At 35.4% G+C, this 12,420-nt stretch overlaps 1 protein-coding gene and 1 long non-coding RNA gene across 2 annotated transcripts in view; both read right to left on the reverse strand.

The window, feature by feature from the left end:
• The window catches only part of commd1 (copper metabolism (Murr1) domain containing 1), a 13,936-nt gene extending 1,975 nt beyond the window's left edge, over window positions 1–11,961 (reverse strand). The window contains exons 1-2 of the mRNA NM_001045265.2: window positions 11,766–11,961; window positions 9,171–9,458 (exon numbers count right to left, since the gene is read on the reverse strand). Of these exons, the coding sequence (NP_001038730.2) occupies window positions 9,171–9,458; window positions 11,766–11,939 (462 nt within the window). The 5' untranslated portion in view covers window positions 11,940–11,961. The remainder of the gene's footprint in view (window positions 1–9,170; window positions 9,459–11,765) is intronic.
• The window catches only part of LOC147847018 (uncharacterized), a 919,394-nt gene that overhangs the window by 616,827 nt on the left and 290,147 nt on the right, over window positions 1–12,420 (reverse strand). The gene's annotated exons all lie outside the window — the stretch shown is intronic.

Raw genomic sequence — 12,420 nt, forward strand, 5'->3', positions numbered from 1 at the left:
CCTTCTTCACTTTCAGGAGCTTTGATTTGGAGGCTGAAGTATGAGAAGGAGCGCTATCCTGCTGAAGAATTTGCCCTCTCCTGTGGTTTGTAATGTAAAGGGCAGCACAAATGTCTTGATACCTTAGGCTGTTGATGTTGCCATCCACTCTGCAGATCTCTTGCACACACCCATACTGAATGTAACCCCAAACCATGATTTTTCCTTCACCAAACTTGACTGATTTCTGTAAGAATCTTGGGTCCATGCTGGTTCCAGTAGGTCTTCTGCAGTATTTGTGATGATTGGGATGCAGTTCAGCAGATGATTCATCAGAGAAATCGACCTTCAGACACTTTTCCAAATGATCAACTAGTAGTCATGTTATTATTTGTTGCTTTTACAACTGGGATTGACGGCAAGACTTTTGCCAGGTGTAAAGATTTTTTTCCACTTGAGAATTGCAACTTTTTATTTCACAATTTTGAGTCTTGACTTTCGAATGTGCAGGTCTAAGGGAATAAAAAGTCAAATTGTGAGAAAGTCAATGAGCTGGCAATTGTGAGAACATGCAGAATTGCATGAATCAAAACCTCACAATTGCAAAACATAAACGTCAACAAAAAGCAGGGTTTTTTGCTGCAATTCCGCGTTATAACTACAAGCTTGCAATTCTGAGGGAAAAAAGTGAATAACAGAGTCAGAATTATGAGAAAGCTTATATTTTTATTGAAATTATGAATACATATTGAATATACCTTAAACAATAACATTATATATTTTGTGTTTTTCTGTAGCGACATAAAACTTGTGGGTTTGATTTAGAGGGGAAGCAAAAACTAATAAAATGTCTACCTTAAACTCAATTTAAGTCAGTTTAGATAAAAATGTCTGCCATATCTGTAAATGTAAAGCAAATATATTAAAGGTGACATATTATACCCTTTTTTACAAGATGTAAAATAAGTCTCTGATGTCTCTAGACTGTGTATGTTTCAGCTCAAAATACCACATAAATAATTTTTTAGATCTCTTTTTATAATGTTTTTGTAATGTTTTGGTGACTGTCGCTGTAAATTCAAATGAGATTGTGGTGATTTCAAAAAAGGGCGGAGCTACAGATGCCTGTGTGTCAGCATAGTGGCAGATTCAAAAACAGGACTAATGTCCTATGCTAATGAGGAAGAGATGGTCACTAGTGGGCGGGGCTCTCCCCCTCTGATGACACCTAAAGGACAATGTCAATTAAAGTGTTTCTGCAGACTGCTCTTATCAAGTGCGATTATAAAAAGCACAATGGCTAAATCTTCACCATTAGAGGAGGACGGTTATATTTATTATTATTATTGTTATTATCATTATTATTATTATTATTATTGTTGTTTAAACACCTAATAAAAGTGATTTTTGCATAATAGGTGCCCTTTAACAGAATGTAAATAATGTAAATAATTTTTTATTGGTTATTCATGTTTGTTCATAATATACTGACTTTATTTTTATAATTGGCCACAATAATAAAACACATTTTTTGACCAAATAACAAACTACATCAAACGATTTGCCGCTACATACTAGTACAACTGTATTTAAGTACCAGCATGACTCTTCAAATGCCCTGTTTACCTCCAGCCCGAGTGAAAAACTGATGTCAAGGCCTTTTTGTATCCTCACAATGGCCATATCAATTACATCACCTGTAACCATAGCGACGGCAACTAAAGTAAACATAATCACATCAGAACGCACATCAGACACAATGATACGAGTTCATAAACGAGCACAATTAGTGAGCAGATTTGTCTGTGAAATCTAATTAACTGACCGTGACTGATGTAGATCTGCAAGGTAAACTGATGGAAAACAGAAGGACGATCTATTCTCTGTAAAGCCTGTATGTTGTGCATAAAACACTGGATGCATGCTATTTTATAATAATGTACTAGAGATATTATATGTTGGGGTGGTAGGATTTGGTCTTCTTTCTTTCTACACAAATTGTATTCATTATAATTATATATAGGTTGTTATATTACACCTTATTATTAGCCCTGGCATAATTTTTGGCTTCTGATATTGTTATTATCTTCTGTAATAATAATGTATATGTAAAAAGAAAGTTAAATAAGTAAAAAAATAACCTTACCTAATTCATCTAATTAACAGCTAAGCTTTTAAATTGCACTTTAATACTAGTACTTTGAAATATATGTAGTAAATATTATGTAACATTCTGACAAAGACAAAAGATATTAGACTATTAGTCTTACTATGTAATTAGTAATTAATATTATGCTTACAAATGTGTTAAAGCCCTCAAAATGTATTTAGTTAATAATTCTATATTACCACTGGAATAATGTTCTGTTGTCTTTTTTGTTTGCTTGTTTTATTATTTTCCAGGTTTTGTGCATTTTGTTTATATATATCTACTGTAAAATTAATTTTAAAGTTGTGAATATATTTAAAAAATACTAAAAGAAAAATAATACAATAAAAGAAAACAATAAAAGAAAATACATCTAAAATAAACAAAAATTTTCAATAATAAAAGTATAAAGTATAAAAGTAAACTAAATTAAAACAAAATAATGAAAGAAAAAATATATTATTAATATAAATTTAAAAATAAAAAAAAATAAAAAAGAGAATAATTTAAAATAAAATTAAATTAAATTAAATAAAAAAATAAAAGAAAAAGAAAAAAGAAAAAAAGAATATAAAACTAAACTAATAAAATAAAAGAAAAAACTAAAAGAAAAAATACATAATATAATATCATATACAACTAAAGGAAAATAAAAGAGAATAATACAATAAAATAAAAAGAATATAAAACTAAAATAAAAATATTAAAACAAAAAATAAATCTAAACTAAAATAATAAAATAAAAAAGAGAAAAATAAACATAAATATGTATATACACAAAGGAAAAAAAAGAAAAGAATATATATATTCTACTTAATAAAATCAAATCAAAATTAAATCACATAATAATCTGAAATCTCACTGGACAACAGGTCTGCAAAATTATCAAGTCCTTTGTGTGTGTCTGTGTTTGTTTTCCTTGCTGAACCTGATGCCGTGACCCAGTATAAAGAAAGAATTTTCTCGTTTTGGCATCAGTTGGCTTTTCTGAGAACTCAACACCCAATACTCGTCTTTTCTGAGAGCATGAATCACACACACAGTGTGTAATGTATCTGTCTGCACACGGCACGCATAAAACCGAACAATTAGAGCACTCAGATAGACAAACACACAGGCTGAAAGTCACGTACAGTATAGTGGAGGATCCTCTTACAGCACTCAATCTCTGAGAATAAAGACATGCTAATAAATCCATAAAAGAGGTTGTTATTCTCATCTTGTTCACTAAGGTTCAACCATATTATGAATATGCATCTTATATTTACAAGCATAATAACATAGAGATGTGCGTTTAAATGGACATTTTGTAACCTAGTGCAGGGGTTCCCAAACTTTTCGACCTGCGACCCCTAAAATAACAATGCCAGGCAGAGACCCGCGACCCCCCAATGTCCTCTGAGGTGGTTGTAAATATAGAAACCTTGCATGCAATGGCGCAGACACACCAATAGATCCAAGTCTATTCTTTGTTTAATTTGTTTTATGTATGTCAGAGCTGTAAATGGGCCAGAAAGTTTAACCTGGTATTATAAATCAATCTGCTGCATCTGACTCTATTACAGGGGTCTTTAATATGATGTAATTACCTCAGGGATTACAATCCAATAGAACTAGTAACTATAAGCTACTATAGAAACTATAGTATATAGTAACTATAAATGACTATTTGTCTTTTCAGTAGGTTATGAATAAAATATGGCAATTGTTAAGGTTTATTAAAAATAAAAAACAAAAAAAAACAAGCTCATAAAAGTTTTGAAACATGTAAAAGGAGAGTAAATGATGACTAAACATTCCTTTTTGGGTGAACTGTCCCTTTACATGGTTAAAACAATGCTGTATTTGTTCAGGACGGTAGAATATGTGTGTAGTTTACACCACTATTAATAATCCTAAAATGATCTCCTCGGGAAATGACAGAGGGAAAGTCTTAATGGTAAAGTAATGAAGGCTAATTTCACTAATGGGTCTCTGTTTCCTGACCTCAGACCTCTTGATTTCACTGGAAATGAAGCTCCATCAAAACCTCATGCATTTCAGACTTTATGTCAAGTTTAGCTGATACACGATGGGTTTTCATAGATATTAACAATTTATGATATGATGGCCAAAGTGGTTTATATCACACAGATATGTCAAAGATAAAGTGTAAGGAAATATACTCTCAGTCCTGGATTTTTTTGAGATCTGATACATGTTGCTTTGAGTAGGTTCCGTTGCACTTTTCAGATGACAAATCCACTAGAGGGCGCTGTGTACATTTTGCGAATTTGAAATGCATTACTTAGGGTACATTTTATTATACATTTCAGTTAAATATGCTTTTAGTACACGTTCAGAAGAAGAAAGAGCTTGTCGTTAGGGCTACACAATAAAGGGTTTTAGCATCGATATTGCAATGTGATCATTTGCAATATTCACATCGCAGGATATGCAATGTTGAGTCTGAGATTATAGTTTATGATCTGCATGGGTTTCTGAGGCCTGTCGAAACTGCCCCATTTGTAACTGTATTAATGATTATTCATTGATTCATTTTCATTTCAGCTTAGTCCCTTTATTAATCCGAGGTCGCCACAGCGGAATGAACCGCCAACTTATCCAGCATGTTTTTACGCAGCGGATGCCCTTCCAGCCGCAACCCATCTCTGGAAAACATCCATACACACTCATTCACACTCATACACTACGGACAATTTAGCCTACCCAATTATATTTTATGCACATGCATTCCCTTACCGAATCATCCCAGTCGATCTAAGTCATCTGTTGAAAATGTATTCAAGTCGCAATATATACAACCACAAAATATCGTGACGCTAGATTTTTCCAATATCGTAAATCAACGCAACTCGTAAATCCAAATATTTGATCAAAAATCATGGAAATCCTTGTTTTGTGGTATATATTTGGCGTTTTGTAAAGAACTACACAAAAATAATCCCTAATTCATTGATAATATGTGCCTATAAATATCATTAGTGTGAAAAGGAACAAAAGCTGTAGTCTTCATACTGCCCCCTAGTGTTTATTTTACATAGGAAAGGCAGTCATGCGTATGTTTAAGTTCATTTTTTGTGGTTCGACGCATTTCAAATGAGCCTGTGTTCAAAAATACAGCACTTTCATTAATTAATTTTTATTAATTAATTAGTCTCCATTTTAGAGGTCGCCACAGCGCAATGAACCACCTAGATCAACTTTATTAATGACAAATATAAAAAATACATCTATTTATGTAATACATCTATTTATAAAATCTATTAATTTCAATTAATGATTCTAAAGTCCCAAGTTGGAAAGAAAATGTTACATTTTTTAGGTCACAATTTATTTTAATGATCCGTTTGATGAATCTACATGCCAACTAATTTTCATTAGAGTATAAGTAGAATGTTAGGGTTGGGTTTAAAAAGTTTCTTATAGTCAGTTAAATGTCTGTTGAAGGAGCTAATACTCAGGAACTAATTAGGAACTAATGGAGGAACCAATACTCAAATAGATACTCAAAATAAAGTGTTATCAAATTTGATTATTCATTTATGCTTTAAATATGTATTCAATGTGGTTCAGAAAAAACTATATAGCCAAACGCTCTCGATGTTCAGCTACAGAACATTAAACAACATATCTGAACATCTGTAAATCAACACTTGTTAAGCATTTAACTGTCCCGTGTTCAAATTTAAGTAGAAAAAATGAGAATAAATATATTTTTTGTTTCAGATAAGAAGTCTGTTTGTCAGTAAGTTTGGTCATTTCACCAGTAATTCGTATTTCCGTACCAATAAAACAGCTCGGCTTGCATTATATTGAACATCTAATTCTTAAGAAACACTTGTTTGACAGGTTGTCTAACATGCAACAACACGCCATACAGTCAGAGTGAAGACTGTAAAAACGATGTAAGCTGTGAGGTTACAGGTTATTCACAACATCTGCATAATCATTTAACCTCATCAAGTAATTTCATTCATTCATTTTCTTGTCAGCTTAGTTCTTTTATTAATCCGGGGTCGCCACAGCGGAATGAACCGCCAACTTATCCAGCAAGTTTTTACGCAGCGGATGCCCTTCCAGCCGCAACCCATCTCTGGGAAACATCCACACACACATTCTCACACACACACCTATACACTACGGACAATTTAGCCTACCTAATTCACCTGTCTGATGTCTTTGGACTGTGGGGGAAACCGGAGCACCCGGAGGAAACCCACGCAAAGGCAGGGAGAACATGCAAACTCCACACAGAAACGATAACTGAGCCGAGGTTCGAACCAGCAACCGACCTTCTCGCTGTGAGGCGACAGCACTACCTACTACGCCACTGCCTCGCCTCAAGTAATTTCACTTTAGGATTTAATTAAAACACAGCTGGTAATAAATGCATGCAAGAGTTGCACAGGGCTTGATATTGCGACTGTTTTGGTCAAATATATTTATCTATGTAACCTCAAAATTTATTTGGGAGTAAAAGTAACACTGCAAATACCCTCGCAAAAGGGCCTGCATTCCCCAAGATTAAGCTAATATTGCAGCTCATGGAAAGACCAGTATTTCTATTAAGATAACGTATGCAAATAATAAGTTATATGTCAACAGCATCTGTGTAATATCAAACACCACCAGTGAGAACACAGCAAAGTTATTATCATTAACTCGATAAGATATAATAATAATAATAATTTGAATAATAATTAACTTGATAGGATTCGTGTCCAGCAGTGCGTGCAGGGCTGGTGTGTTTTTGTTTGTTTGTTAGTTATGATTAGTGTAGATTTGAAATGCAGTAAATCTGTTAATATGAAACTTGTAGTAATGGTGCTCTTAATTGGTGGGTGTGACTACATTTTGGTTGGTGCTTCTAAATTTTAAAGTTAGGAGCGTCAGTGCTGCCAAGTGAAAGGGTTAATTTCGAGCCCTGCTGTATGATAATACTTAACTGCGGGCGACGCAGTGGCGCAGTGGGTAGCACGTTCGCCTCACAGCAAGAAGGTCGCTGGTTCGATCCACGGCTCAGTTGGCGTTTCTGTGTGGAGTTTGCATGTTCTCCCTGCGTTCGCGTGGGTTCCCTTCGGGTACTCCGGTTTCCCCCACAGTCCAAAGACATGCGGTACAGGTGAATTGGGTGGGCTAAATTGTCCGTAGTGTATGAGTGTGTGGGTTGCGGCTGGAAGGGCATCCGCTGCATAAAAACTTGCTGGATAAGTTGGTGGTTCATTCCGCTGTGGCGACCCCGGATTAATAAAGGGACTAAGCCGACAAGAAAATGAATAAAAGAATGAATATTTAATTGCTTATGGATATAATACACCATAATTTCTGCCCATTTACTATTGCAAAATTATTTCATCATTAGGCCATTTGTTAAAAATGTTGTCTTAAAGTTCAGTGTTTCTTCTCTGCTTCGACTTAGTTCGCTTTTAGTGATTTTAAAAGGCACCAGCAATTAAAAACAATGCATACTTTCTCTATATACATCTTTGAAAAGGCACCCAACATGTCACAACACCTGCCAATGTGAACTCAAACCACAGAGTGGCATAACCTCATTTTTCGGGACATGTCGGCACATATTCATAGGTGTGTGCTTTTACCAATGATCAGACACTAGCCAAGATCAAAACTCATAGATGTACTCACTTGATTTAGCATGCAAAAATAGGCAGGAAACAATGCAGCAGGACTGAGCTGGGGAAATACATCTATTTATCCATCTTTATTCTTCACCATGATGCTCTGTGAATTATTTTAGTAACTTCTGTTAAACTGTAAATAATCAGTGAAGTGTTTTAAGCTGTGTACAATGATGTTTCTGCTGTTCAAAACTAGCCAAGAGTGCCATCTGTTATTCAAAACTAGCCTATAGCAACTAGCCTAGAGCGCCATCTGTTGTTCAAAACTAGCCTAGAACGATGTCTGTTGTTCAAAACTAGCCTAGAGCTTTATTTGTTGTTCAAAACTAGCCTGCAGCGCCATCTATTGTACAAAACTACCCTATAGCAACTAGCCTAGAGTGCCATCTGTTGCTCAAAAAAGCCTATAGCAACAAGCCTAGAGCGCCATCTGTTGTTTAAAACTAGCCTAGAATGATGTCCGTTGTTCAAAACTAGCCTAGAACGATGTCTGTTGTTCAAAACTAGCCTAGAGCTTTATTTGTTGTTTAAAACTAGCCTGAAGCGCCATCTGTTGTTCAAAACTAGCCTAGAGCAACTAGCCTAGAGCGCCATCTGTTGTTCAAAAAAAGCCTAGAGCAACTAGCCTAGAACACCATCTGTTGTTCTAAACTAGCATAGAGCAACTAGCCTAAAGCTTCATCTGCTGTTCAAAACTAGCCTGAAGCACCGTCTGCTGTACAAAGCTAGCCTAGAGCACCGTCTACTGTCCTTCAGCCTAGAGCAGCGTCTGCTGTTCATTAGCCTAGAGTGCTGTCTGCTGTTTAAAACTAACCCAGAGCACCGTGTGTTGTTCATTAGCCAAGAGCGCCATCTGTTATTTAAAACTATCCTAGAGCATCATCTATTGTCCATTAGCTAGAGCGTCATCTGCTGTTCAAAACAAGCGTAGCGCACCGTCTGCTAACCATTAGCCTAAAGGGCCGTCTGCTGTTCAAAACTAGCCTAGAGCATTGTCTGCTGATCAGAACTAGCTATCTGCTGTTCATTAGCCTAGAGTGTGTCTGCTATTCATTAGCCTAGAGCACCGTTTGCTATTCATTTAGAGTTCAAAACTAACCTAGAGCACCGTGTGCTGTTCATTAGCCTAGAGCACCATCTGTTGTTCAAAACTAGTCCAGAGCGTCATCTGCTGCTCAAAACCAGCCTAGAGCCCCATCTGTCTAAAACTAGCCTAGAGCGCGGTCTGCTGTTCAAAATGAAGCTCAGAATCGATTCAAGAGGAAAGAGCAAAACATTTTGAAAATTGTCAACTTCTCAAACTGTTTTTCACTTCAGCTCTATTTAAAATGCATTGGTCACATGTATACACAGGAGGATGACTCAGATTTCTGTACAAACCGAGTTTTTATTTTTCTCACCTCTCCGGTGCGTCCGAGCTCCAACTCCACCAGAGCCACAGGGCTGCTGGACACCTGCCCCCTGCTGGCCGATGTGTGCAGGTCCACCCTCCACTTCAGGCCCCTGAGGGCTGGCTCCCAGCGGCTCTGAGCCAGCAGACTCTCTCGTACCCGTGACCGGTGGGTCTTCCAGAAGCGTGCCAGAGCGGCCGCCTGCTCCGGACTCACAGCACCGCCTCCCTGCTTCCGAGTCTGCGCCGTCAAGAAAGCCTCCAGCTGTGCCTGGTCCATGTCTGCTGATGCAATAGACTGAAGGAAAGACACAAAGATGAGGTTATAGGCAGGCCCACACCGAATCTGCGTGTGCAGAAATCCACAGATTTCTAGCCCATAATTAATTCTGCATTTTTACTTGTGTAAATGTGTATAAATGTATATTTATTCAGTTTTTAAATTAATTTCAGTAATAATATTGACTGATATGAAAATGTTCATTTAATTTATTTACAATACAGTTTGTAAAAGAATATTTTCAGTCTTTTAGTACATCTATTATATGAGAGACTGGCTTTTTTACCAAATAAGTGGATCTACTTGAAATTGCATTATAAACATTAAATAAATGACTAAAATGTATTATTCCTTTATTTATTTATTATTGTTTTATTTATTTATTTTTATTATATATATTTTTTTTTTACAAAATTCTGTGCAGAAATAGCAAAAAATGTCAGAAGATTCAGTCTGTCCCTAGTCAAAGGTTATATATATCCATGGTTGACATTTGACCTTTTTATTATAAGCATTGGCAGATTTTCTGTTTGACTGACAACTGACTTTTTAAAAAAATTTCATTTATATATTTTTCACACCAAAATTCTCTGCCGTTTTAAAGCTGTTTACTGTATTTATCATTGTCTGTTTACAGTTTGTGAGGGAAAATGTTTAATAATCAGCATACCTGCTAAAGAATATGAATAAGGTATTATAGTGTTTTTATTTCTATTCGGGCCCAAAAAACTAAAATTTAATTTTTTCCCCAGATTGTTTTCTGGATTCTTTTATTTAAATATTTCCTCAATTTAATTAGTTCAAATTAGTTTTAACAACCATTAAACATGTCCACACAATTTAAATCATGAGATTTCTTCAATTTAACAAATTTGTTTTACAAAATACTCTAAAAAAACGTTTTATTTTAGAGTTTTATTTTTATTTTATTCATATAAAAATGAAAAACACGAAAGAACAATCGTGTATTTATTCCTTAGAAATACAGTTTTAATTTGTAATATTATGAATTTGAAAATATACTGCAGAAATCATAGTTCCGTACTATTTTTAAGAGTAACACTAACTATTTTATATGTTTCTGTAATTGAAAAAATGTACATGAGAGGTACAAGAGGTTTATAAAATGGTGACGCGGTGTCACCATTGAAGTAGTCAGGTAGTGCTGTTGCCTCACAGCAAGAAGGTCGCTGGTTTGAGCCTCGGCTGGGTCAGTTGGCGTTTCTGTGTGGAGTTTGCATGTTCTCTCTGTGTTCATGTGGGTTTCCTCTGGGTGCTCCGGTTTTCCCCACAGTCCAAAAACATGCAGTACAGGTGAATTGGGTAGGCTAAATTGTCCATAGTGTATGAGTGTGTGTGGATGTATCTAAAGTATAAATCTGTTTCCTTTTTCTTTTTTTTTTTTTTACAGTTTATGTATGATTTATGATTTAATTAGAGTGATATCAAAAATCAACATCACTAAGCTTCAACCTTAAATAACTCTTACACAATATTAAACCCTAAATACCTCTTTTGCACAATATTCACCTTTAATACCTCTCTTGCACAATATCCTGCACAACATTGTTCAGTCTCATGTAAATGTACCTGTATGCACTGTCTTATGTGTATAGTTAAGTATCTTAATATATTAGTAATGGTTTTAGTTATAGTATGTTTTTTTTCAAAAAGCTCTAAGTCCGGTGTTGTGTTTGTATTTATGATTAATTTATGTATCACCATGGTCCTACAAGACACAACATTTCATTCCTCTGTATGTCCACACCCTGGTCCACACATGTAGCGGAGTTACAACAAAGCTTGACTTGACTTGACTTGAGTATACTGTAATATAAAGTGAATAGACCATTTCAATGTGGTGCTGTCATTGGCCGATGAACATTTCCTGCTTGTCATCAAACTATTTAGACCTGTAAAAAGAGGCAATTCAACCATTACTTAATGTTAAAATAGCTATATAACCTTATTTATGTAGCTCTTTTAGGATTCTCGGAAGCAATTGAAATAAAAAATGTAAGTCAGGTAATACAATGGGACGTTTGTTTTTGTTTACATCCCTCAAAATTCTCTATATAGGCCTATTGTCTACAGATATAATACAGTACTAATAGAAATGGAAACGTTCAATGGCGACACAAGTAATCTACTGCTCTCTAGCGGTTGACAGATCACAGCGCAGTCCACATCTGCACCTTAGTTGATTAAAGTTGATTATTTAATATTTCCGCCTGTATTTAACTGAACAAATACTGCAGAAACAGCACTAAACCTCTCTGCTCTCATATTAAATGAACATAAGAGCAGCGGTAGAGGAGAAAGTACCTTCAGAAGCGACCTCATCTTGTCGTGAAGCGCACGGAACTCGTCCTCCGTCATCTCGGCGTAAAGCTCATTCTTCAGAAACTCCTCCGTTATTTCGGTATTTCCGTAATAAAGTCTCTGCGTTATTCCGTTTAATAAAGCGCTCACACATCTCTGGCTGTCCGCGTCCGCCATGCTGGATGTTGACAGCAGTCATGTGATTTGCGTCACGCGCGTTCATTTCCGGTCGTTTTCAAACATGTAGTCGATTATGTTTGGTGTACTTTAGACATAATTTGAAAAGTTTTTTATTATTATGTATAACTATAATATAAAATTGTAATTTTTTTTCTTTCATCTGCGAATGAAACATGTGAAAATGTCAATGAAATGTCAATGTTTACTTTCATGTTAGCTTTCTGAATGAGAAAATATCCTAACCTTTACACACATAAAACTGTACATTTGTTCAGACTTTACATATTCAGCATTGATACTATCAATATTTAAACAGTTCATTAATTGTGTTAATTGTATTTATTGCAGCACAGTGGGTAGCACAATTGCCTCGAAGCAAGAAAGTCGCTGGTTCGAGTCTTGGCTGGGTCAGTTGGCATTTCTGGGAAACATCCACACACACTCATACACTACGGACAATTTAGCTTACCCAATTCAC

Source organism: Danio rerio, chromosome 1, assembly GCF_052040795.2.
Source record: "Danio rerio strain M-AB ecotype USA chromosome 1, GRCz13ab, whole genome shotgun sequence".
Taxonomy (NCBI): domain Eukaryota; kingdom Metazoa; phylum Chordata; class Actinopteri; order Cypriniformes; family Danionidae; genus Danio; species Danio rerio.